The 26,150-nt window shown below is 42.6% G+C and overlaps 1 protein-coding gene across 5 annotated transcripts; it reads left to right on the forward strand.

The window, feature by feature from the left end:
* On the forward strand, positions 1-26,150 carry P4HA2 (prolyl 4-hydroxylase subunit alpha 2). Of its 5 annotated transcripts, XM_018081124.2 has the most exons (16): positions 2-124; positions 5,811-5,907; positions 7,591-7,687; positions 8,879-9,030; positions 10,537-10,674; positions 11,435-11,674; positions 13,351-13,562; positions 14,348-14,524; positions 18,081-18,151; positions 18,388-18,487; positions 19,420-19,473; positions 22,039-22,098; positions 22,172-22,237; positions 24,341-24,409; positions 24,797-24,893; positions 25,641-26,150. In XM_018081124.2, the coding sequence occupies exons 2-16, from the start codon at positions 5,829-5,831 to the stop codon at positions 25,709-25,711; spliced, it is 1,683 nt and encodes a 560-aa protein (XP_017936613.1). In that variant the 5' UTR covers positions 2-124; positions 5,811-5,828; the 3' UTR covers positions 25,712-26,150. The 5 variants fall into 5 exon arrangements, with proteins under 5 accessions (XP_017936617.1, XP_017936613.1, XP_008920957.1 ...); XM_008922709.3 differs by lacking the exon at positions 22,172-22,237; XM_018081125.2 differs by lacking the exon at positions 22,039-22,098.

Genomic DNA, 26,150 nt, shown 5'->3' on the forward strand with positions numbered 1-26,150 from the left:
TCTTGCTCTTTAATTTTATAGGTGCTCTGTGAGGGTGGAGCTGAGCTGAGCGGCCACTGCAGCCATCTTTACCAGGGTAATACTTCATCTTTCTGGCATTAAGGACTTGGAAATAATCCCACAGGTATGTTGTGAGTATATATATATATATATATATAGCAACCAATAACTGCCACTCACATTTCACAAGCAGAGCATTATTCTGCAGTTGTAAATTGGCATTGCTCTGACACAAACAGCTGAGAATGGGGCTTCTTGCTAATGCCATAATTTCTTGAGATGCAATTTTTTAATGTGATTAATCATACTTTGGGAAGAAGTGCAGGAATTGTGTACTTCAAAGACAGTGACAGCAGAGGGAGCAGGATTTACCAGTTAGCATGAGAAGTTTTTCAGTCGAGGTTTAAGTCAGGAATTCAATCTGTTTATAATTTCCATGTTGTGCACATTGGCAAACCTCCAAAGAAGCAAGCTGTAAACATAGATATTTTTCCTATGACTAGTTCTGATTTTTGTGTATGGTTTTCTATATGTCAGAGGCATGGGAACGTGGAGTATGGAAAGTGGGCATGTGCTAGGATGAGAGACAACCCCTGCACCTCTGAGATAATGTTGGATTTTAATTAAATTGCTGATATTAAATGGAAGAAATAGTTCGCTGACAGTAGACCTTTTAATATTAAAAAAACCTCCACCCTTATTTCTGAACAGGAGGATATTTTCTGTGCTATATGGGAGCAAATGGCAGGGTATATTAAGTATGATGATATATCAAAGTTATGGGCTTTGCACAGTAGAATGCAGTCTAAATGCTAATGCTGAAAAAACAAGCTGTAGTGGAAAAAGAGCATGGAATCTTACTGTCTTCACAAACAGTGTGGTATCTGACTCCAGGTTGCTTCATATGGGCAGAGCTTGCAGAGTAAGTTGAAGGCAGATTTGCTGTGCCTTAGGCTGGCATCAATTTTGTTGTCTACTGGAGTGTGGAAGAAACATTCTTTGCTGTGGCTTTAAAAAACTCTGGGGAGCTAATCAAGATGATTATGGCTTCTAAGGTAGCTGTAATTTATTTTGTATTAGAAGAAATGCCTGCAGTTGTGTGTGAATGTGCTGTATCCTCATTAATGCTTACAAATGAGCAACTTCTTCCTCGCTTTCTTTTGGCTTGCCGTGAAAAACACAAGGCAATTGTAGTGAGTTATTTGCTAGGCAATTATAATTGTTTTCAGATACACATTAAATCCTTTGTAAAGAAAGGTGGTGATGTTGGCACAAGCTGCTCTGAGCAGTAAAGCCAACATGCACTGGGGGAAGGAGCTGGGAAGCAGTTACTTAAGGGTGGAGAGAGAACTCACCTGTGAGGAGGCTCCCAGTGCTGCAGGGGAGCAGTCCCTGCTGTCCCTGGGTAGGACTGAGGGTGAGTGTGAGGTGACTCCTGACATGAGGTCCAGAATAACAGCATGGTCTTGGTGGGGCTCTGACAGGTGTTTAAATCAAGAGTTCTTTGGCTCAGAGGAGGGGTTGAATGTTGGAGCATCTGAGTGCATGTGGATAATGAATTTCAGGTCTGAATTACTTGTTTCAGAGTCTTCAGGCAATGGTGTAGGTTTTTTCCTTAGGATGAAATTAATCTTTCCTTAGCATTTAATAATTTCTAAGTAGTTTTATAGCTGCTATCATGTGTCAGGCTAATCTGCAAGACTTGAAATACTGCTACAAGCTGGATGGTTTTCTTGATTGGTACTGAGAGAAGCTCTTCCATGGCAACAACTTGAAAATCTGTTTGCAATTAAGCCCTTCTTTTGGCTCTAAGTAAGCAGTCTTGCAGTTTTTTGTTTGTGCCATTTTCCACTTAAATCTAATTAGCCTTATCTGCAGCTGACAATGCTGATAGCAGGTTATTGCCTCCTTTTGGAGCTCCACTGTTTGTGGAGGGGATGAAGCCATCTGCACCACTACCCCTTGCTGTGTCTGCAGGCAATAAGACAGGGTGGAAAGCACTGGCATTTGGAGAAGCCCCAGACAGACCTGTCTCATCCAAGAGTCTGACCTCAAATTGCTGTCTGAGGATGGACCATCCTTCAGAGCCTGGCGTGTGGGCCCCGACTGTGTGCACCAAGAATTCATCTGTGGCCTGAGGTGACCTTGAAGTAGTGATTTGCTTGTTGGACTTCACCATGAGATTTTAAATTTAGATGCCTGCGTTAGCAGCTGTTTTAGGAGTGCTTTTCCAGGTGTCTTTAATAGCACAGGCAAGCACAGAGGAGGAGACAGGGCTGTAACCTTTTGTCATCAGCTTGTACATTGTATTCTGGTAGTTTGGAAAAATGGTATCTTAATCAGATTTTGACAGTAGCTAGTTGTGGTACTTTGTCTCACAAACTTTATGCCTCTGTAGCAACCTGTGGGTCTGTAAGAATGGAACCACACTAGGGAACAGTGGTCTGCCTTAATTTCTTGGAAGAAAAAAATTCCCCTCCCACCTAGCCCCTGGAAAGAGAGGTGACTTGGCTGGTAGCAGTTTGGAGCAGCTACATCCCAGCCCAGATCCACAGCTTCCTGAGAGAAGCCCCATAGCAAAGGGAGTGCTGTCACCTCTAAGTGTGGAGTGGAAGAACATTGTGGGGTTTATCCTGGAATTCATGTGAGAAAATGAGCGTTCACATAAGAGCACGAGTCACACTCTGGCCTGATTTACCACAATAAAGAGCATAACTCTTATTCTTTACGTTACCCAGACTGGTTTTATGTTGGTTCCACTTAATTTAATTCTTCTGCCTGAGAGGGGTGTACAAGTTTGAAGCCTGGATGAAGGACTTTTTTTTTTTTTTTAGTCCCTGTTCTTACTTAGACTGTCAGGCAACTGGAGGACTCTTGTTCTGTGGTGAACAAAGGAGACTGCAGCATATCAGTTTGATCAGAAGTTGAGTCCTAAAGGCACTGGATGAGTAATAGGTATTTGTTTCCCCTTCTGACCTGAAAAAAAGTCCTCCCTCCTGGCTCTGGGAGTTGGCTTGAGTCTCCAGTGACTGGATATTGGTTTCTGAGTGGGTGAGGAACTGATAACCCTGGTGGATGTGCAAGCAACTTTTCTTTTATGGGTCAAGTGTGTATTTTTATATCATGCTGATTAAGAGCTTTCAGAAAGCTTATTTAATAAAGAATTCAGTCTAACTTGTGAAGAAAAATTCCAGCCTGGACTATTTTGTCTAGAAGGACCTTCTTTCCTGCTGCCAGTGCTCTCTGAAGCCTGACAGCACTCTTTCCAGTGGGAGCAATGATTCATTAGGGTACTACACTGTAAAGAAGTAAAAAAAAAAAAAAAAAAAAGCCAAGAACATAGGCAGTATTTGTTCTACATAGGCTTATTATCTGGCATTTCTGTTTGAATAAAACAGACTGGCTTTGTAAATATTTGTCTCCGTTATTGAGGCAGGAGCTGCTAGTGCCCCTTCTGCCCCTCTTTCCCTCTTTGTTAGCAGATGGATCAGCTGGGGTGGGGTGGGCAGGCATACGTGTGTCTGTGCACACATACTCCTGCTGTCCAAGACTGTGGTTATTCAGCCTCCTGTAATTCATTATTTGTGCTGGTTTTCCCAGTAACAGCTGTGAAAAGAATGTGTACAAACAATCTGCAAACCCTGCAGCCAGGTGTCCTGCTTGTTCAGCAAGAGCTGCTTTCTCTGTTTACTGAAGTTTCTGTTTATTGACTCAAGTAAAACTGAGTAGGATGGTAAAGCTGTTAAAGATCTGCTATAAAGACAAGCTGCTAGCTGTAGTAAGTGTACTTCTTGGCAGATATCCTCAGCCATGAGAGAACATGGTGGGGAGGTGCAGCAGAATGTAGAGTTGTGTCGTTTTAACTGGAAAATTCCCTTGTAATTGTTCTCCCAGGCTTTCTGTTGTGCATCCAAAAAACCACTCCATTAAATGATGACAGGCTATGCAGATGGACAGACGAGGCTTAATATATCCAAATTAATGTACTTCCCAAGTGTTCTTGACTTGCTGGGCTTTCTGCTACATCACTTATTGTGGCTTGTAGTATTGGCAGACCTCTGCATGGTACTATTCACTCAGCTTTGCTCAATTCTCAGATTACCCATGTACTAGTTCTGAACTGACTTGAACAAGCAGTTTGGGAATATGTGGTTTGCAGGAGGGTGAGAAACAGAAGAGAGAAAGGAGAAGACTTATTGTGATGCTGTGAGACATTTTCCTGCTTACTCATGCTTGCAAACTGTTGTGGTAAATGTTTCTAATTGCTTGTGTAGTCTTGTAAAGCAATCGGAAGAATAATTTTAAAACAATTATCTTGCCATGTGGTAATACCCAGCAGAGGACAGAGCTATTTCTGGTGTTCTCAGTGATGGTGGTGTCACTGGTGTGTTTGGTGTTTGTGTCCCTGGCACTCATGAGCTCATCTGAGGGTTTCTGTTGTGCTGTGGGCTTGAAAATCCCAGAAGGAAAGGGCAGTATCCATTTTTCATCTTCTGCCTCCTGCCATGCAGGCAGATGTGTGGAGCCCAAGGGAATAACAAGCTAGAGCTTTTCCAGAATTATCTTATTTTAATGCCTTCCTACTTGCTGCATTGTTTGAAATTTTAGGATATTCCATGTATTTTCTCTTCTCCCCTCCATTCCTCTTTCTCCTCAGATTAAGTGGTTCCATTTTGCCCCAAGTAGCTGCATTTTTGCTGTATTTGGTTGCAGGTTGCAAGTGATCATTTCTAGCCACCAGTGTACCCAGTTACATGGGGTAGGAAAAAAGAATAAGTGGTTTTTGAATCAAGGTGAGGAGCTGCCACCCTCCCTCTGCCACTGTGTAGGGTGTTCCTGAGCTCAGTGTCTGAGCAGCTGTGCTCCTGCTCGGGGCTGGCTGTGGTGGCTGGTCCTGCTTGGTGAACAGGCAGCTCCACAGTGAGCTGTGGGCTGATCCAAGTGCATCCAAGCACCTCATAAATTCACTGGAAATGGTGATCCTGGCCATCAGATCTCCCAAGAGGATTGCAGCTCACAGAAGGCTCTTCTGTACACACCTTGCATCCCTTCCTTCACCTGACTCTGTCTGCTGGGGCTGCCTTTCCCTTCCATGCTCCCTCAGGCTGTGCTTTTGGAAGCACAACAATCTGCTTTTAGCCTCCATCTCTGGGGGCTGAGTTTCTAAACTGGCACAGCCTTTGAAATACAGAAGTCATAAGGCCTGTGCCCAGAGGCCAATATGCTGAGATGATGCATCTTGAATAAGCAGAGCTGGAAATTTCACTTTTAACTTTTCCAACCATTGCTGCCTCCTCCACACTACAAAATGCTCTATTTCTCTATTTGGCTTTCTCACTATTTGTGTTTCTAGACAGGTCTTATATAACTGAATTTTATAGCATGCTGTAAGTCTGACCATTTAATTTAGACTTATTATTATTGGAATATAATACAATTTTGTGAGTCTCATATTTTCCAGCTCTAGTTATGCGTGACATGGAAGGCACTGAGCTGCTCTTGCAAAAGAGCTTGTTCTCACTGTCTCAGTGGACAATATATTGCTTCCTTTACTTCTCTCCTGTGGGCTTTCCAGTGCCTTTCATGTAAATCCCAAAGAGTATACAAGATAGCATTTAAGACCGTTAACTAACAGCTTTTGTAGTTGAAGACTTTTTTTCAAGTTTTACTAATTAGAATTCAGACTTTCAAGGACATAAATAATTTTCATGAGGATAAAATGACTGAAGGTAAAGATTGATGCCTTGGGTTGTTTTCTCACAAGTAAGTTAACTATTTTTACTCCTCCTTTTTCTTTCAATTTGTTACAGGCTTGAGCTGTCTGGAAGATGAAGCCCTGGCTGCAGTTGGTGTTCCTCACCTGTGTTTTGTTCTGGCTCACAGAAGCAGAGTTCTTCACCTCCATAGGTATGGAAGGAACCAGTGCCCAATACTGTGCTGGAGTTAATGTGATTGCCAGAACTGTTCCAGTTTACAGCTGAAGCACATGGCTTTCTTCACATGGCCCTGTCAAACACTGTCTGTACTAGGAAATGCTGCTCTTCTGCAGTTTGTTTGCAGTTGGGTAATTTAGCACACTGTGACCAACAGGATACAAGTTTCTCTGGGGCCTCTGTCAATAAAATAAGGCAGGGCCTGTGTTCTATTAAGAATTGTGCATCTGTTGTTATCTTTAACACAGCACAACTTTTTATGCTAAAAAGCTTAGTCCTGAATTTGATTTATGAAAACAATTGAAATGATAAGTATGTGAAATATGTGTTTTCACAGGACCTGAAGTCTCCCAAAAAGTCGGATTTGGGTGTCAGAAGTAAAAATTAATAACCTCCTTGCCTTGTGTGTTTTGTTAGGCCTGAGTAAATCCTGAAGAATTCACATTATTAGAAATCCTAAAACCAAACTGATTTTTGTGACACTTTAGTTCCTGTGTTCTAATAGATGTGATACAACCAAATTTGATTGTGGCAGAGCCTCAAAATAAGCACAAACTGAGTTTTCTGCTGTAACTTGGCCCAATGTTTTCCCATGGAGCAGTGTGGGGACTTCCCCTCCATGAGGGCATTAGAGGCTGATTAACTACCACTGGCTGTTCTCCAGGATGTCCTTTGAGTCAGGGGAGCTGTGCTTCTGAATGGCAAAGCTCAGAACTCCTGGTGGGTTATTTTGCACCACTGTGGAACTGCTCAGCTGGAGCCAGCAGAGCTGTCCCACTGCCAACCTCCTCACGTGCTCTGGGCTTGGCTAAACAATATTGAACTACATGTCTGTTGTTTGCTTCTCGTTTTCCTGACTTAAGCAGATTTTTATGTAAAGTTTCCCTGAAGGATCACCTTTTTTTTTTACACTTACCTGTTTCTGAACCTTCCCTAACTCTGAAAATAGCACAGCCTGCTGCCTGCTATCTGCTTAGCCATGCCTCATTAATAATGACTTTGGAATGCTGCAGCTGAAGCTGTGGCTGCATTTGCAAATCTCAGCCAGTCTTTCGGTTTGGGCTTTGAAAAGCCACGTTTGTCATAGCAATTAGGACAGACATGTGAGCAATTCCCACTAATGCTGATCAGGAGAGAGTGTGTGTGTCATCTATGAACATTAATCTGAAATCCCTCTGTATGTAATGTTAGGTTGTGTTTCCACAGTTACCCAGATTGCAGAGCTGTAAATTTAAATGATGCCAGTGATTAGGTTAATAATTTGTTAGTGTGACCTAATCTGTATCCATATGTAGCACAGATGCTTTGGCAACTCTTTGGATCTTTTGTTGCTTCAACTCAATAGCTGTATGAATGTAAACCCTTTATTTTTATTGTCCTGCATACACTTGCAATGCTAAAAGTCAATGGGAGGGTCACAGCAAAGCTACATGAGCCACTGAAGCTGAGACTTCAAAAGCCCCTGGAAGGATCTGAATGCCAGACTTGTATGTCTAATAGCTGTTGTGGTTTACAGGCATTGAAGTGCACACCCTTCATTTGTCTGTTCTTTATGGTGGTTTTCATAGCCCTAGAGCATTTAAGGTTTGTCTTCTGTGCACTTGGAAATCATTACTTTTTTAGGTCTGATGAACATTTGCTCCTACTCTCTTTTTAGGTCAAATGACAGACCTGATTTATGCAGAGAAAGACTTGGTCCAGTCTCTAAAGGAATATATCCGAGCAGAGGAGAACAAGCTCTCTCAGATTAAAAGGTAGGGGAGGAGGTTTGTGTAATGAAGAGTGACAAAATGGCTCATCTGTGTTCAATCACACCCCACCTTTGTCACCACTCTCTGCTGTTGGTATTTCCTCAGCAGATGATCACAGTGAGACCAGAGGTACTAACTTAGTTTAATTTGTGTCCATAAACCTGCAAGGAGGGGTCCCTGCTTTAAATGTCATTTAGAATTTGCTTCTTTAGAAATGGTGGTTTGCTGGGCCCTTCCTTCTTTGCCTGGTCCTTGTGCCATCACAGAACTCCTGTGGAGAGGACACAAGCCACGTCAGAGGAGTCTTGTCACGTGAGCTGAATGCCCCTGTGTGCCAGTGAGTGCTCTGTGCTACCTGTTGTTTTGTGCCATCAGCCCCCTTACAAGGGCAGAGTGTGCCAGGGGCATTGTGTGGTGGTGCATCCTGAATCCCTGGTTTCCATCCCATCCCGGCTTTGTCCACAGACACCCCTCAGAGACAGTTCTCCTGCCTTTTTCTCTTCAGTTGTTGACCTGGCTGTGGCACATCTCAGTCATTGTCCTGATTGCTTGGATCACTTGAAAGGCTTTTCCTGACAACTGCAATTTTCTGTGTCCATGAGGGAAGATTGTTAATGCTTATCTAGCCAAAAACAGTGTCTACTAGGGTGTGACACTAGGATAGTCTAAATGAGGTCCAGGTTCAGAAGAGCCCAGTGCCTCTAAAAGGAGCCAAGCTTTCCAAAGAATTTCTGAACTCCAGGCTGTACGTGTCAATCTGACCCTTTGGGAGTGTAGGGTGAGGATGGGCCTGTGGAGGAGTGAAATTATAGGAATTCTCATGACATATACCCAAAATGTTCTGTTCTTGGAAAGCTGCCCTTTGGAGGAGAAGCAGACTCCTCCTGAAGTATTAATAAAGACAATATCTGTTCATTCTGTGTATAAACTGGTGCTTTTAAGACTCATTGCAAGTGAGATGCATGCCTACTGTAGTGAGGTTTAAAGTAGTAATCAGGGAAATTATTTCATTTTAAAAGAGACTGTTGTGACTTAGAAAAAAATCTGCTTTATACTTCTGAAGTTGAAAGGTTGAAAGCTGGTTTTGATAGCAAAAGCAGCAATAATTGGATCTAGGTGTGTAATTGGAATGACTTAAGGAAGATGTGCATTCATGAATTGTTCTCAGGCTGAGGTGCACACTTCTCATTCCAGTTGGGCTGAAAAAATGGATGCACTGACCAGCAAATCAACCTCTGATCCAGAAGGGTACCTGGCACACCCTGTCAATGCTTATAAGCTCGTGAAGCGTTTGAACACTGACTGGCTGGAATTGGAAAACCTGGTTCTTCAGGATACAACACATGGTAAGGAGTTCCTGGGGAGCTACTGGGAGGCAGTCTTAGGACAGTTGTGTATCCCCTCGTGTTCTGGAAAACCACAAGCTCAGCTGTGGTTTAAATACTATTGCCAAGTTTGTTTGAAGCAAACTAGTGTTTGTTTCTAATGGCCACTCGTGTGCTGGTCAGCCAGGAGAGGGAAAGCTGCCACTGGAACACTCAGGGAGGGCTCAAAGAACCTGTGACCTGCTTTATTTGGGGAAAAGGGAGAAAAGGATATGCTAAAATTGTCAGCTGTGGTGCCAACTGTTGGGTTATGTTCCTTTATATATAAACTACTTCATCTGCTTTCTCTGTCTCTTCCTTCTCTTGTTGATCTTTGTTTAATCATGTTGATCAGTAGATAAGATTAAGATTCAAAATGAGTCCCATACTGAATTGGTGAATGAATTTGTATCACTGAGAGTTGGCAGATGTTCATAGGCAGTCTGTTGATAACAGGATAATATACAGTTGCTATCTGTAAACTTATCCTTCTAAATCAAGTGCTTCCAATACTAATCCTTGGTTTTGCATCATTTTGTCAGTGTCTGGCTGAATTTGCTTCCATAGCTTTTTTTTTTTTTTAAAAGGTTTATTTTTACTGGACTCCTTGACAGTGAGGTAGAGGTGGCAATGTTTTTCAGGCAGAACACTGCATGTTTTCCCTTTCTTCTCTGCATATGCTAAAGTTTAGGTACTTGGAAGTTTTTTCCAGCCAAGACTTTTATTGCCTTTTGGAATAGTCATCCTAGATGGAAATAAAATACTCAATTCTTTTGAGTACTTCTGTCACTAATTCTTCCTCTAAAGGTTTCCTTTCATACTTTTTCTTGCTGCATGAGTGGAAATGGGTGGTTTGTTTTCCTTCAGGTGATGGCTCCCAGTCCTGCCCAACCAGCCTGCTGTGTAGCCTTGATATGCTATGTAGTGCATTTAATTTTATTTCTGAATAATTTTATTTTTTTTTTGACAAGTTTAATTTGTCAGGTTTAACCCTCTCACTGGGTAAGGTCCTACCCTACTGAGGTGATCCTGGATCAGGGTCTCTGTCCCTTGAACTGAGATTTGAAAAGCTCTTATGGCTTTACAGGTTGGAGTACAGAGTTGGAGATCCTTGACCAGTATGACAATTCACAGTTGTCTCTGTGGATATTGCAAGAGAACTGATGAAAACTATTTAAAGTTTTCATGCCAAAAAGAGACACTTACAGGAAAATGAAGATGATTAGGTTCACATTGTACTTCAGTAATTGTGAGACAAGAAAACTGAGGTGTTTAGTTATTTGTCCCTTATTTTTTCCTCATTAACTGTATTTCATAAAATGAGACAGAAAACAATGTGTTTATAACTTGTGAGCCTAATAAGGCTTTAAATCTGGATTATTTGAATCTCATTTCCCAAGCCAAAGCAGATGTTTCCCCTTCTGCATTAATCTAGCACTGATATTTATTCAAGCTCTGGAAGTAATGTCTTTCCCTTTTACTGCAAAGGCTTTATTGCAAATCTGACAATCCAACGCCAGTTTTTTCCGACTGAGGAGGATGAGACTGGAGCTGCGAAGGCTCTGATGCGTCTGCAGGACACCTATAAACTGGATCCTGAAACTCTGTCCCGAGGGAACTTACCAGGTAAGTGCACCAAGGTCTCCTCTGCTTGAACAGAAGTGGGAACATCCTCAAGCTCTCTCCAAAAACCCCTTGTGAAATGGGGATTAACAGTTTTTGCTACAGATGTTTCAGAAAGTACAGAGACACGGTGGGATGTCTTGGTAGCTGAGACCTGATAAGTGTTTGTTGCTGCTGCTTATGAGAGACTTACTGAAACAGGTTATGGTTACTGCCAACACTCTGGTTACAGACTGAACAGGCATTGGCAGAGTGAAAGTAGATGAGCTGACTCAGTGGTTTTAGTTATTATATGTGGGGGCTTAATAATGAACTTAGTTTTAAGTCTTATCTGTGCATCTGCTGAGCTGGAGCAACTGAAGAGCAGTGCAGTTACAGTCAGATGTATACCCAGTTTGTCTAAATAACCATCAGCTTGCTTATGCACAAATATAGATCTCCAGTAAAGAGAAACAAGCTGGCTCTGCCTGTAGTCAGGCTTCTCTGCCTTTGTCTACAATAGAAAACACAATAGCTGAACACTATAATTTCTGCTAAACTTCTCTTGGTTTCCAAAGGAATTAATTAAAATAGAATTAGGATAGAATTTTCTCTTTAATTCTGAAGGTGACCATTTTAATACTGAACCTACAATATTGTCAAAAAATTGCCTTTTGGAAGCATTTTTGGATGATAAAAATATGTACTTAGAGATATTTCTCAATGTATTTGAAGGCAAAAGTGCTTCTGTGTGGATTGCTCCAAACTGTCTTTTTGCTTTTAGGAGCAAAATATAGATCCACCTTGACAGTAGGTGACTGCTTTGGCATGGGGAAGACGGCCTACAACGACGGGGACTATTATCACACCGTGCTCTGGATGGAGCAGGCCCTGAAGCAGCACGACGAGGGGGAGGAAACTGCAGTCAGCAAAGTGGAGATCCTGGATTATCTCAGCTATGCTGTGTTCCAGTTTGGGGACCTGCACAGGGCCATGGAGCTCACCAGGCGCCTGATATCCCTGGGTAAGGACAAAAGGCACGTCTGTCTGTCTGCCTGGGCAGCTCTGCCAGCAGAGCTGAGGGCACTGGTGGCCCCAGCACGCTGTGAGCTGGCTGGGAGGAGGTCCTGACAGAGGACTTAAAATAAGTGTGGGTCCCGGAAAAAATCCGGTTATTTATACATGAAGTATCTTTAACAAACTGTCTGATGGTCCCTGCTGTTGTTACCCAGAGCCCCCAGTGTGTGACTGCAGGACCTGTGGGCTTTGCTGCAGTGTGCTGAGACACTGTGCTGGGCAATGGTTCAAGCCTTGCTTGTCTCAAGTGGAGACTGAGGCTGCCACAGACTTGAGCAGAGTGCTGCACCTTCTGTCAAGTCCTACTGACTTTAGATACTCCTTTTTTTCCCTCAGTGCAGGTACTCTTCAATGCCAGAAGAATACTTTGCCTGAGATCTTAAAGTATTTATTTCTGAATATTCAGAACAGATTGAGTTTCTTAAAACCTGCTTTTATTTCTGGACTGTTTCTAACTTTCTCTTGAATAAGCAAATAATCATTGCTTCCTATCCAGCTTTGCCTGCTTCCTGCATTGGAAAGGTCTGTCCTCCTCAATTAGAGTTGGCATTTACTGTGTTATGTATTTGTTGGGTTTTTAATGAGCTGTGGTTCTTAGTTTAGATGTTAGCAGCATCCTGAGTGTGGGTGAAACCTTCCTATTGAAAAACATGTATTGGTCTAATTTCTGCAGACATTAGAATTCTTAGATTAAAATTTATAAGATTGTGAATATATATTGAATCTAGCTCCCTCTGCAATGGGGTTTAGCACTGATAAATGCAAATCCTTATCAGCAGCAAACAGTGAAGCAGACTTGGCATTCTCCCCTGGGAGCAGCAGCTTCCTCTGCTCTGGGCTCAGCTCCCTTATCTGTGCTCTCATGAGTGGTGACTGCAGTGACCTTTGGGGTTGGTTCCACGAGATAAACACAATAAGCTTGGCAGGGCCAGAAGGGAAAGAACCTGTTCTAGGTGCCAGTGTCCAGAAACAATGGTGAACAGGTTCCTTCTTAGTTGTGCAGGGTAAAGATCTGTTGCTGTTTGATTCACACCAACGTCACTAATGAATCACTGATGATCTATTAAAGGTGCTGTGATCCAGGATACCTCCCCTATAAACCTGGGACAGCTGGGGATGGATGCTGTGGGTGGGCTGTAAGGTGGTAACACACACCTTGGAGCTTCCCAACGTGGGGGAAGTCTTTGGAACTGGAGACTGCCTGGATTCCACCACAGTCCCTGGTTAAAGGGTGCTTGTACAGTGTGGAGAGGAGGGGTGCAGCAAGAGTGCTGGCCTGATCTTGGCTGATGAGCTCTGTGATCTGCTTGTCTTGGGTAGAACTGGGCAGAAAAGTTGAGAGAAAAATGAGGAATGTGAAGACCAAAAACTTCTACTTTTTTTTTTTCTTGGAATACAAGTTTTGTGATGAGTTTTTCCAGAAAAGATTCTTTTGCACACTGCGCCTCTCTTTCCTCTGTAAAGATAGAAACTTCCCAGTGCTGGTTTTTAGTGTAGACTGGAGCCTGATGATTGGTTTAGGAAGGGAAGAACTGCTGCTGTCTTGATTCAAAGGCTTGTACATACTAACAGCTCCTGAGATTGCAAAGGTCACTGGCTGTGTGTGCTTTTGTCCCCATGAAGACAGCACTCACGAGAGAGCAGGCAGCAACCTGAGGTACTTTGAGAAGCTGCTGGAGAAGGAAAGAGAGGAGAAGGAGAGAGAAAAGCCAGTAAACAGGACCAGGACAACGACAGAAGCTGTGGTGCAGAGTGGAGCCTATGAGAGGCCTCTTGACTACCTGCCAGAGCGGGACATCTACGAGGCCCTTTGCAGAGGGGAAGGGGTGAAAATGGTAAGAGAAAGACAAGAATTTCCTGACTGTGCTGCCTTGGCATAAAGGTGGTCAAGCTTAGTGTGGGACACGTTAAGTTTTTCCTTTTCTAAAAGCAGCTTTACAGGAAGTTAAATGTAGTTCTGCCCAGGCTGAGGTTTGTACCTTATGTCTTGGCTTCTCCACCTTTAGCTCTTAATCCTAGACACACAAACAGCTCTCAGCTGTACCTCTTAGAGGTTGTTGAAAATTGATTCTCCTCAGTCTGTCTACTCAGCCCTTTTAAAGCCAGCTGTACAGATATCTAAGGAGCCTTTTTCCCCTGAGAGCTGCTTATAATTTGCTTATGGAATCACATTATTCCTTCCCTTTTGCCACTTAAAGACATGTCTTGTGGTGACTATTTTGACCAATGAGTCTTCAGTACCTCTCAACAGACATGGCTTTAATTCTTAGTGCAGGAAAAAGAATCAGTTTATTCCATCTGCATAATCTTAATTATAAAAACCAGGCTTTTTTACAGCTGGTTGCTTGTGTAGTTCTTTGCTTAATCTGTAACCTATTGTGATTTAATTCCCCTAAAGGTCAGTGTTTCAGATGTTGCTCAGTGGCACCTTGAGTGGAATACCTTGGTTTTTTTAGCAGTAAATTGCAGAATCAATCCTGCTTACCTCTCATATCTGCTGGCCAGCTGATGGTTTTTACAGTGTTTGTGGAATGAAGCTTCATTTTCTTTTCTTGTCTTACGTGTTTTCAGTTCATGAAGTGTTTGAGCAAACAATGCTTTGTTTGGCATTTTGTTTCAGACACCTCGAAGACAAAAAAGGCTGTTTTGTAGGTACCACGATGGAAACAGAAACCCCCACCTGCTCATAGCTCCCTTTAAGGAGGAGGATGAATGGGACAGCCCTCATATTGTACGATACTATGAAGTCATGTCTGATGAAGAAATCGAGAAAATTAAACAACTAGCTAAGCCAAGGGTAAGTTTCCCTTTTTCCATCTCACTAATGACTGCTAATTCCATGCTTTAATCTCCGTTAGCAAAGACTAGGCAAAGGATTTGAAAGATCTGGTTTCATACCACAGATGATACACTGCAGCTGTGAGCCTAAGGGGAACCATTTGGAAACTGCCTGGTGATGTAGGACCATAAAGCCCAGGCTCCCGAAGGTATTTATGCATTGTTGCACTTAATTATGCAAAGCTCTCAGTAAATGGCTTAGAAAGCTTTTAAGCAATTAACCTGAAAAGACCTGAAAAGGGAGATGGTGAGCGACTTAAGAAGTTGGTGTGCAGTATGCCTGAAGTCTGCCTTTTGAAATGGAGCCAGACTTAAATGACATTTAAAAAGCCCAAATCTCAACAGAAGTAGGAAGGAAAAATAGGGATTTTTTTTTTTTTTTTAAATTGTGCTAGGAAAATATCTAGAACCTTGTTTGTTTTGCTTAGGGGGTCCTGGAATCCTCTGCTTCTGTTTTAAGCCATAGGTGTTACCTGTTAGGCATGATGTGAGTTCTGGTGACCCTGCACACAATAAAAAAGCAGCTACCTAATGCAAAGGTAGTGATTATCTCACTGATTTTTCTGGAGGTGGAATTTCCTCCCTGTCACCTGTCTGGCAAGAGGGGTTTGGCAGTGTGACAGCAGTAATAGATGCTACACCTGAGCTTTTCTGTCAGGTCTCAGAAGCAGTAAAACTGAACACCTCATGGCTTATAGATGAGGGGCTCATTTTAGCCCTCTTTGGGCTACTGCTCTGAAATATGGTACTAAAATTCCAGTGGAGAATTACCCTTCTGTATGTATTTCTAAATGCAAGCATAAATAGTTAGAAACAGATTGAGAAACTGAGGCTTCCCAAGAACATGAATAATTTGGGATGTTTGTGAAGCTGGACTTGTATGACTACCAGCCAGCTATGGGAGTGTTGGCAGAACACTCCTGTCCCAGGGAGGACTCTCACCTCCATAAATGGAGACTTTTTCCTATTACATCATACTATAAAACTTCAAGAGCTTCAGATAAAATGGAAGCATTCACATAGAGCACGTCACTTAATCCATTTTATCAAATAAAGAGCTTTCTAAAGGCAGCTTTTTTTTTATTTTCCCTTTTTATTCAAAGTTTTATGGAAAGTCTTAAGTCTTGCTCACTGAGTTCTTCTTATACTACTAATGTCAGAGGAATTTTTCATTTAATCTGTGTAGTGTAGGACTGGGATCAGTCCCTATAAGAGCAGGTAAATATTAAGGTCTTAAGATTCAGATGAAAGTTTTTGATTTAAAAAAAAAAACAACCATTTTGAGGGTGGGTTTTTTTTGGTTTTTTTTTTTTTTAAATCTGTCTATATCTCAGCTGCAGGAACAGCTTTAAATTCTGTAGTACTACTGAAAGAATGGAAAATGCAAGTCCTGTGATGAGATGGTCCTTAATAAATACAGCTTAATTTTAGCCAGGAGATTTTAGTTAGTAATTATAGGAGCTTTCAGACAGAAGTCTGAAGTGGTATTTTAGTTTTAGGCTTAGAAAGATGAGCACTTTTCTTTATTCTAAAACACATTTTGCAAGAAATTTCTACTTTTGAGTCCAAGCACTTCAACATTATCTCAGTTTACACTTGCCAATATTTTTTGTAGAGAAACAACATCTGTATGTGATTGGGAGTAGCTGCAGTCAAGTGGGTTTGCATGCTTGCCTTGCAAAATGCAATCACTCTTACTCCTCTTCCAAAGAATAGTTCCAGCTTTTCAGGCAATCCATCAGAGCTGGCTGGGGAGGGTCAAGGGAATTCTTAACTCTGTTGATGCAGATAGCATTGGGACAGGTCTGCCATCAAAGTAGGAGAACCTTATTCCCAAAATTTGGAATGTTACCTGCAACCCAGGCATGTCTGAACAGGCAAAACCATGGCCTGGAGCTGGGGGGATGTGAAGATCTCTGAACTTGGTGCTGCAGGGTTCCAGCAGTGCACAATTTCAGAAGGAAAAGCCAAGGGAGTGCCTGCTAAACTAAACACAGATTCCCAGAGGAAAACTAGATGAGGCTTCTGGCCAATGTAGTGTGTTATGATGATTCCTCAAAGCCCAGCAAATGCCTGGTATAAGGCTGATTTCTCCACCCTGAGAGAGGAAACCTCACATTTATCAGCTGATTACACCAACTGAGATGTAGATTGTATGTCTGAAGTGAAGAAACCTGTCTATCAGAGCAGATAGGGAATAATATCAATGTTAGTTCTGATTTATTTAGATCAGATGCTAGGTGCAGAAATCAAGCAAGTATATACAAGCTTGAAAATGGCAGCAGAATGAAAAGGTTGGGAAGCAAAAATTATATCCCCAAAGCTGTGCTTCAGTGTACAAGTGAAGAACAGCACTCAGTCAGCCTGGCTCGTCTGTTATGATTTATGCAGGAGAAATCTGGAACAAAATAGCAGTGAGTCAGAATTACAGCAACAGCTGTGCCAAGAACTCTTGTATAGGGACAAGACAGCTGACATGGATTGTAAAGCTGGCTGGAGACTTATTGGAGGGAAAAACGAGGGAAATAATGACTGCATGCTCCAGAGAAGATGGCTTTTCAAATAAAAAGGCTTTCTATGACCTGTAATTAAGTGGAAGGAAGGAGGCATGATTTAGAGTGTTTGTGGTTTGCAGGAGTTTAAATTTAAATGTGGTCTGAGCTTACAGTCAAAGAAAGGACTGTCCCAGTTCTTGTTCTCAGCTGCAAGTATGAAACCAAAGAGACCTGGTGTGTTGTTAGCAGTCACTGACACCACAGCAAACCTCATCAGTTTTGCCAAGTTCCAAATTTCTCCTACAAATCTGATGATATGACCTAAACACAGTGATAAACTCACTGCTTAAAACTTACAGGTGAGCTGTGCTTTTTACAGTTATCTTCATCATGTAATAATACATCTCAAACTGTCTCTGAACTAGATGTTCTAGGTGTCTTCCAGCTGGAAAATCTGAGCACAGGAATGTTGAGAGTTGCTCTCAGGAGTTTTCTACCACTGTGGATTTGCCTACCCCATAATTTGTAACTCATTCTGTGAAAGTTTTCACTTGTTATTTTTCATTTGAGAATGAGGTAGGGTTATTTTAGTCCACATCAGGAGCAGGCTGATTAAATTTCTGGAGTATCCAGTGATTTTTCTCTATGCCAGGAACTTGGGCTTCATATGTTCTTAGCTTTCGTTGTTGTTCCCTCTTGCTAATATTGACTCCAGCTGTTTAAAAAGTGCCTCCAAAACGTGTTCAGCAAGGAACTCATGGATTCAATGAATATCATGGCTTGTGCACTCAAATCAGACTATTTTCCCAGGATCAAATGCAGGTGCTGGATTGTTTCTGCATGTACTGTTTGAGCGTGAAATCAGAACAAACTCTAGGTTGGAGCTCTAACTTTCATCCAGTGGTATATATTGAAGTTGGACAAACCAGGTTTTGATTTTTGGTTAAGATGAGATAAAAAAAAAAATTTCTATCCTGTAGTTGATGTGTTTCTTCCCCCTTGGTATTTTTTTTGACACAGCTGGCACGAGCCACAGTACGTGATCCCAAAACCGGTGTCCTTACAGTGGCTAGCTACAGGGTGTCAAAGAGGTAAGAGAGAGAGAGTTGAGCTCTAAGGTTTTTGTGCTTAACAGCCGTTGTCTGCTTCCTACCTACAGCTGAAAACTTGAACTGCTTTGCATGTAACCAAAGCCTCCCCAACAAATGCATGGAAAATGGCTCTTTCAGCCATCTAACTGAGGGCAGAAGAATCCTTCTGCCTTAGGAAGCATGTTCTTGTGGTTACTATTCCAAAACAACGTGTATCTATCCTTCCCTTGTGCCAGCTCATGGTTGGAGGAAGATGATGATCCTGTTGTGGCCAAGGTGAACCAACGAATGCAGCAGATCACAGGGCTGACAGTGAAAACAGCTGAGCTCTTGCAGGTCAGTGCACTGGCTTCATCCTGGTGGAATTAGCTGGTGGTCTGGTGCAGGAGGATGTTTACCCTGAGTGTGCTTGGCAGAGAAGGGTGGAGATATCAAAGAAATGGAAGATGACTTTGTGCAGGAATCTGTGATTTACCAGTTTGTTTTGAGAAAAATGCCTGCTGCTTGTTTTCAAGTCTGCAAAAGCTGAACCTCCTTCCTATTTGAACCTTTCAAAGACCCAAACACTTTTCATAGTCCTGCTGTAGTTCTCATATGAATTCTGGCCACTGGCTGTTGGGGAGGGGAAGGAGAGTAGCAGTGGTGCAGCACTGCCAGAGTAGCTGTACCTGCCCTGTTTGCTGCTTCTCTTCCTCCATGCTCCTTGAGTTCCTGTTTCAGAGCCTGATTAAAGTGCTTTATTACAGAATATCCACAGAAAACAGGCAATGGTGTAAGGATCTGGGAGACATGTTAAATGCAGCCTCAGAGTAGCTAAATCACATTATGTGGTGGTCAGGTAAAGTAAGCAAAGGAGTGCTTCTAAGCTACTTTGAGCCTTCTGTGGTCCTGGAGGGGCATGTGGATGTAACAAATCACACAACAAATCTAATTCTGTCTCCTAAGCTGGGCACAGAGAATTGATCCCACTCAGCTGCCTTTTCTTCAGAGAGAAGCAAGTGTGTGGTAAAGCTATTGCTGCTAATTCACACGAAACAGGCTGTTTTAGTGATAAGTAGAAACCCTTGAACTACGAAAGGGAAAAAGCACTGAAGTCGTTTCTCATCTGTGTACCTCCCTCCTGGCAATCTAAAAAGAAATGAAGTGTGCTATAGATAACAATCTTGCCACAGAGTGCTGTTTCTCAGAGCATGTTTTGGATTTCTGAGAGCAAATGCTATTCAGCAGCAGCAGTTCAGTGGATGTTTGTGCTTCCTTCCATGCTGTAGGTTGCCAACTACGGAATGGGAGGGCAGTATGAGCCACACTTTGATTTTTCTAGGGTAAGATCACACTTGCAATTATTTCTTGGAGGGATGGGGAGGGGGGAGCGGCTTGGTTTGAGAGAACACTGTTGAAACTGTTTTTTGTTATAGCAGTTATCATGCAGGCCTGTTGCATGGATGGACTGTGACTTTTGGAAAGCCTTTGCACTGCCTTCTCTGATGCTGACAGTTCAAGAGAATAATGAACAGATCTTCCTGCATATCTCTGTGACCTCGATTCCTTGCACAGTATAGACAGTAAAAGAGTCATGTAGCACTTGAATGTGCTCTTTCCATTGCTTCGTTTGTAAACTGGGGTCTGCAAGCCCTGAGTTGTGAGTTTGCCTTGTTCCATTAGACTTTTGAGTTCAGCAAGGTTGTCCAAATCCTGTTTTGCTGGATGTTTTAAAGCATTTTGCAGGAGGTGGCCGAAGAGGAGAGATACTCCACCTTCCCTCCAAAAAAAGTAGCCATTATGGAAATCCTCATGGGTCATACAGCCCTTCTGGCAAAAGCCTTATTGTGGCTGCAGCTCTGGGCTCTCAAGAGGGTATTATGATGCTAGTTTTTAGCATTTGGACAGTGTCCTGTTCAGGCTGGACACTAAGAAGAATTTCTTCAGCAAGGGTGATTAATATTGGAATGGGCTGCCAGGGAGGTGGTGGGGTCACTGTCCCTGGAGGTGTTTTAGGAAAGGCTGGACTGGCACTGAGTGCTCTGGTCTGGTTGACAAGGTGCTGTTTGGTCACAGGTTGGACTTGAAGATCTCAGGGGTCTTTTCCAGCCTCACTGATGTGGGGTTTCCTGGGTCAGTGTTAAGGAGGACAGTGCTCCAGGGAGCAGGGGAATGTGCCGGTGGTGGGTGCTGGATCCACACCAGGCACTAGAGGGCTCTGCCTGGCAGAGAACAGCTCTGGTTTGCTCCAGGCTGGGAGAAAAGAAGAGCTAATTCTTAATAATTACCCTGAGCCACTTCATGAACCTGCTAATCACACTGAAGAGCTGTAGTGACTGGTAGTTTCAAATATAAAACCCATCTGATGTCTTGCGCTCTGTGGCACTTCAGTGGAATCTGGCTTAATTCAGACTGTCAGGGTGGTTTTTACCTGGTAGAAGGCATTGCTGCAGCCAGAGCACACAACCCAACAGCTGAGTGCAGAACTGAAGCCACCCAACTTAGCACTGTTTAAAAAATAAAATAAAAAAATCCTGAGTTTCAACACCATGGAAGCTCATACTTGTTAGCTTTGGCCCGCTGAGACAATTTTCCTGTTAGCTTTGACTGCTTCGTTTCCTGAGTCAAGCAAATGCTCTCAAATTCTCTTCAAAGCCTTTGAACTCAAGGGACCTCAGGCATCAAACTGGCCAGTGTGGGCTTTGCTGTTGGAAGAGGCAGCTGGGGCAGAGCTCCACTTGGAACATGCCCTTGGCTGCAGGGTCAGCCGGGGCCGGGCGGTCGCAGGGATTGCTGCAGTTCTGGGCTGGTCCTGCAGGCTCTCTGTGCATCACAGATTTGCTGTGATCAGCCTTGCAGCTTTTTGTTCCCTCTCAGTTCTCAAATAGGGGCACTTCAATAGTTGCATATTGCAACTCGGAGATTTTAGTAATTGTTCGAGTTAGATATTTTTTTTTTTTTTTTGCTCTTGAAGTTCAGAAATTCAGTGGCAGTAACCAGGGAATCCCCTGTATCTCACTGCTCCAGTGTTGGCTCTTTTGGGTTGAATTTGCACATGCAGAGTCTTGGGGGTTTTGTGAACCCATTTCAGGAAAGGCCTCTTATTTCTTAAAATGTATTTCAAGTAGATTGAACTATAACACCTTAGAGACAGTGACTGTGGTTTTCCTTACTGTTTGTCTTTTTAAATACTGATTTATTCTTTAAATGTTAAATATTGTTTTGTGTGTAAGAATGCACTTGAAGATCTCCTGACTGAAATGATTTCCTGACTATTAGCAATGTAAATAACCTTCAAACAAATGAAATGAAAAGTTAAGAGAGACACTGGTATTCTAGATTTTCTTTCTGCTTCTAAACTGGCACCAGTGAGATCTCCTACTTCGACAAATGAAACTCAATTTTTCTTACAGATTAAAGACAATTTGATCTTTTTGATGTGGTCTTTAGTTGTAGACAGGCAACCACCTGAAAGAAGTTCATTATTGCTACTCTACAGTTTTGTCTGCTGGCAAAAAAAAAATGCATATTCTCCTCTCATGACAGTATTTCTTTGAGTTGCTGTGTCTATGAGAATCTGCTGTGTTATCTGGAGCCCAGTGAAGATTAGGTTTTTTTGTATTCACCTCAGCTGTTGACTTTGGATGAGTGCCCAGGACAACAATGGCCTGTTGTTAACCTTCCTTGGCTAACGTGTGTGCCACAGGCACTGCTTCTCCTCTGCCCTCAGAATGGCTTTGGTGCAGCTCCTCCGTGCATGCAGCTTGGGATGGCTTCCCTGGCGCCCCAGTGAACTGTCCCCTCTCTCTGCCAGCTCTTTAAAGTGGGCCTGAGGATCTCTGCAGAGCTCCCTGTGGCTCTGGTGGGAGCCTGTGTGGAACTGGGGTTAAAGTTGTTGTCTGTTGCAGCGCCCCTTTGACAGCACACTCAAATCGGAAGGAAATAGGCTAGCGACGTTTCTTAACTATGTAAGTACCCCTGTCTGTCTGTCTGCTGTCTGAGAGCTCGAAATTTGCAGTTTGTTCTCATTTAATTTTATAGAAAGATGAGCCAGATGCTTTCAAGCGGTTAGGGACTGGAAATCGTGTGGCCACTTTTTTAAACTATGTAAGTATGATTGATGATCCTTTGTGCATTGAGCATAACCTGAGCAGCATCTTATTTACAGCTTGGGCAGTTGGTTATCTGTAGAGAAACCCCTGACATCTGGAAGTAGGGATTTCATTATTCTTGCAGCATCAGGTGCTGTCCCATCTGAACTGATAAAATTCTGCTGGTATTTAACCTCAGAGCAGAAAATTTGAATTCAGGACCCATCTTGCCCTTTTTGGCCACTCTGCTATGGAATCTTTTACTTACTTTGATTCCATGTGGGGAGAGGAGAATTTGGCTGATTTTCCAAAGGCAAATGTAGGGGGTACTCATGTGGTGTGATGTTGGAGAACTTGACTATCAGCCATGTAATGAGACAGTCATGTTCTGCCACCACTGTTGGACAGCACTTGATGATGTGGTGTGTCAGCCTCCTCCTCAGCTGTGTGCCAAAGCCAGAGGTGCTCTGGCATAGCTGCTGCTTCAACAAATGCAGGAGGCAGAGCTGATAAACTTGGTGCTACTGGGTTTGCAAGTGCAAAGTTGGAAGATCCATTGGTTGCATGCATTATATAGCCCACAGACCATGTACACTGGAATCCTAAACATCACTGCCACCACGGCCTCAGGCTTTCACAGCAGTCCCCTGACAATATTATCTGTAAACATATACTCACTATATCATTAGGATCACCTAATCATCTATGTTTAACTTCTAAGTGATACAACTTTAAAATTTTTTGATGAAAAACATGTGGCTGAGCTGGTATTTTGAGTGTGAAATACTGCTCAAAACAGAATCAGAAATACTTTTAATTTGATTTGTTGGGGGGAGGAAATAATCTCTGAAACAAAAATTGGAGTAAGATAGGTAGCTGTGAAATAGTCTGCTGCCAAGAGGTTTTCATTTTAAGGTTAACTCAACCTGTATTTTGTTTGCTTCTCAGAATTTTGGACAAGCCTTGATTTAGAGGGAATTACACACCCCTTATTCTCTGCCAGCTGTACATGGTCAAAGGCACTTTGCCCTTGTTTCTCCCATGTAGAACACATGACACATGTGCCAACAGCCTTACTAAAAAGAGTGGTTGTGTTGCTAAGACACAGGTATTAACTTGCAAAGTTGCATGCACAGGCTTTCTAGCTGGTAGGGGCAAACACCTGGTACCTGTGGCATCTTGTGCCCTTTTATTGTAGGTGCCAAGCAGGAGGACACCAGAGTGGTAATAACATCTGCTCTAAACAGAAATCCAAGTTGCAACAGAGAATATGGGGGCTTGGGGGGTGTATTAATAGTAGTTTCAAAGTTTAGTGGGAGCTGGATCCAACTCATTTATTTCTTTTAATCAGAATGTGACCCAAAACTTACTGAAATCAGTGGAAAGACTTTCTGTTTTTAATGGGAGTGTCCCCAGGAATTTCAGTGGGGTTTGGGTCAAGTCTAGAATTTATAATGAACCCCTTGCTACTGATGGATTCAATAGGGTTAAATTCATGCCAGTGTAGAAGGGCAAAGCATAAATGCTTTTCTTTAGAGTCCCATAGCTGTAGGTGTTAAAGCTTGAGCTGCATAAAGCTCTTGTAGTGGTATAACACTGCTGGTGAACAGCATAGAAATGGTGCAGAAAGTGAGGTTTTCTAATAGTTTGTATAGTTTTTGAAGTGGTTGACCAAGATGCATAAACTAAATCATGAAAATTATTTCCAAAGGCATGGTTTCAATTTATGAGGAAACATGTGGTTTAACAGACACTGGTTTCCCTAATTGGATCATAAACTGGAATGAAATTCTTGAAACACTTACTCTGTAGTCCTTTCTCTTGTTCTAGAGCATTAGCTCATTAACACTGCAGGTACCCAACTGCTAGTGGGTAGTTGAAGTAAACACTAAATAATCTAGACATAAATAACCTGGACGAAAGCCTTGAGCTGAAAGAAAATTCTTCAGCAACAGGTACTGCTACTTCTGCAGTTGGTGCTGGTTGAAGCACATCCTTTCTCTGCAGTGCCCCTTGTAGAGGTGCAAATGGAAATCTCAGGCCTTGGGGCACTTTAGCTTGTGGGACTGCATGGACATAAAACCTTTAAATGGACAGTTTGTGGGCTTTGTTTTCTCAGATGAGCGACGTAGAAGCTGGAGGAGCTACAGTTTTCCCAGATTTTGGGGCAGCAATATGGCCCAAGAAGGTAAAGCCTGTTGGTGTTTTGGTTGGTTTCTTCTCTCTCTGGTTACTGTCCCTGCCTCAGCACAGTCCATGTAAAAGTCAGCTGATGTGACAAAATGCTCTGCATTGCTGATCTTGCAGACTAAAAGGCATCTCCCTTTTTTTTGTAATGTATAAAGTGAACAGTTTCTCTGTACAGCTGCTTTTAGCAAAATAAACCTGTGTGTTCAGGTAGAACTCCTCTGTACTCTGAGTCAGTGGTGCTGAAGGTTCTCCATGAGCTGTCAGTGGTGATCTGTTCCAGTGCTTCCTAAGAGCCTGCAGCTGAATTCAGAGGCACCCCCTCTCCTTGGTGTGACCTGTAACTTACCCTGGCCCTGACTAATCCACATCTGATTTCACTTTTCAGGGAACAGCAGTGTTCTGGTACAATCTCTTCAGAAGTGGTGAGGGGGATTACAGAACAAGGCATGCAGCTTGTCCAGTACTAGTAGGGTGTAAATGGGGTAAGTAATCCTCCTTTAGAAACAAAACCTTGAAGGAAGGCTCATGTATATGCAATTTGGGGATATACTGACCCCTTATAATAACAGCATTTAATAACCTGAGTGTTGCCATTTTCACTACCAGAATCATTTGGCCATAATGAAATTTCCCACAATCAGTCTCATGAAGCATTAAACAGCTTCATTGTTTAGCTGTAGCTTTTCTAGTGAGTTTGTTTTGTTGCCAATGACAGCACAAAGTGTAAGAATGTCACTGTTTTTTGTGGTGCATCAGCATCAGGATAACTTGAATTATCGTTTGGCCAGAATCAGGTCTGTTCTTACAAAACTTTGTGCATAGTTTTAACTGCAAAAGGATGAGAGCTCCTTGTAATGTAAATGGGAATGTCTAGGAGTTTTTGCTTACTGCTGAAGCTTCTCAAGCTTCATGTCATCCCTTCCCAAACCTGCCCTCCCCAGCCTCCAAGGTGTTCCCCTGGAGTGCCAGAGCACGCTGGCCTGTCAGTGATCCCAGAGCCAGAGTACACTGCTCTGCTGCTCTTGGCTCCACAACTGTGCAGTTGGGAAGATCCTTTCTTCCCCAGCCCTTTGCATCTTTGTATGTATTTCCCCTGGGGTGAGTAGAGAACTCTAAGCATGGATCCTCAGACTGAGAGATGAGATTTTACTTGGTGTAAGCAGCTGGGTTGTGGTGACACTCACACTGTGTACATGGTGGTGACTGACTCCAATTCCTTGTCTCCACAGTTTCAAACAAATGGTTTCATGAAAGAGGAAATGAATTCTTAAGACCTTGTGGGAGAACAGAGGTTGACTGAACCCCAGCCTGCTGCAGACCTTTGTTTCTGTTTCCTTTTCTACTGTTGTTTGTTCCAATTCATTTCTAAGAAATGATCCATCTTTTTCTCCAGGAGTCCTGTCACTTTACACAAAAAGGACAACAAATTATCTAACACCTGTGAAAGAAAGCAAATGGTATTGTACACATCCTTGTGTTTTGGGTGCTGTTATTTCCATGTCCCCCCACCTTCCCCCCTCCAGTCTTCCTCTGTAGTAGTGGTGCAAACAGTGCTGTGGGCAATTCAGTGTTTGGGTGCTTGGTCTTGTGCCTTTTGTACCTCAGAAGATTTAGATGTTAAATATTTCTTTGAACCAAAGTTGTTTGTTTGGTTTTTTTAAAGTTTTGTGTACATGTTGATTTTGTTGTATTTCTATGGATCACAAGTTTTGAAACAAAAATAAATGTTCTTTCCAGAA

Source organism: Manacus vitellinus, unplaced genomic scaffold, assembly GCF_001715985.3.
Source record: "Manacus vitellinus isolate BGI_N305 unplaced genomic scaffold, ASM171598v3 scaffold_51_pilon, whole genome shotgun sequence".
Lineage (NCBI taxonomy): Eukaryota > Metazoa > Chordata > Aves > Passeriformes > Pipridae > Manacus > Manacus vitellinus.

What these genes read in the sequence shown, in the direction of transcription:
- P4HA2 (XM_018081124.2), top strand. Translation starts at nt 5,829, where the DNA reads ATGAAGCCCTGGCTGCAGTTGGTGTTCCTCACCTGTGTTTTGTTCTGG. An exon ending in AGAGTTCTTCACCTCCATAG is followed by an intron (nt 5,908 to 7,590) that starts GTATGGAAGGAA and finishes CTCTCTTTTTAG; the next exon opens with GTCAAATGACAGACCTGATT. An exon ending in GTCCCGAGGGAACTTACCAG is followed by an intron (nt 10,675 to 11,434) that starts GTAAGTGCACCA and finishes TTTTGCTTTTAG; the next exon opens with GAGCAAAATATAGATCCACC.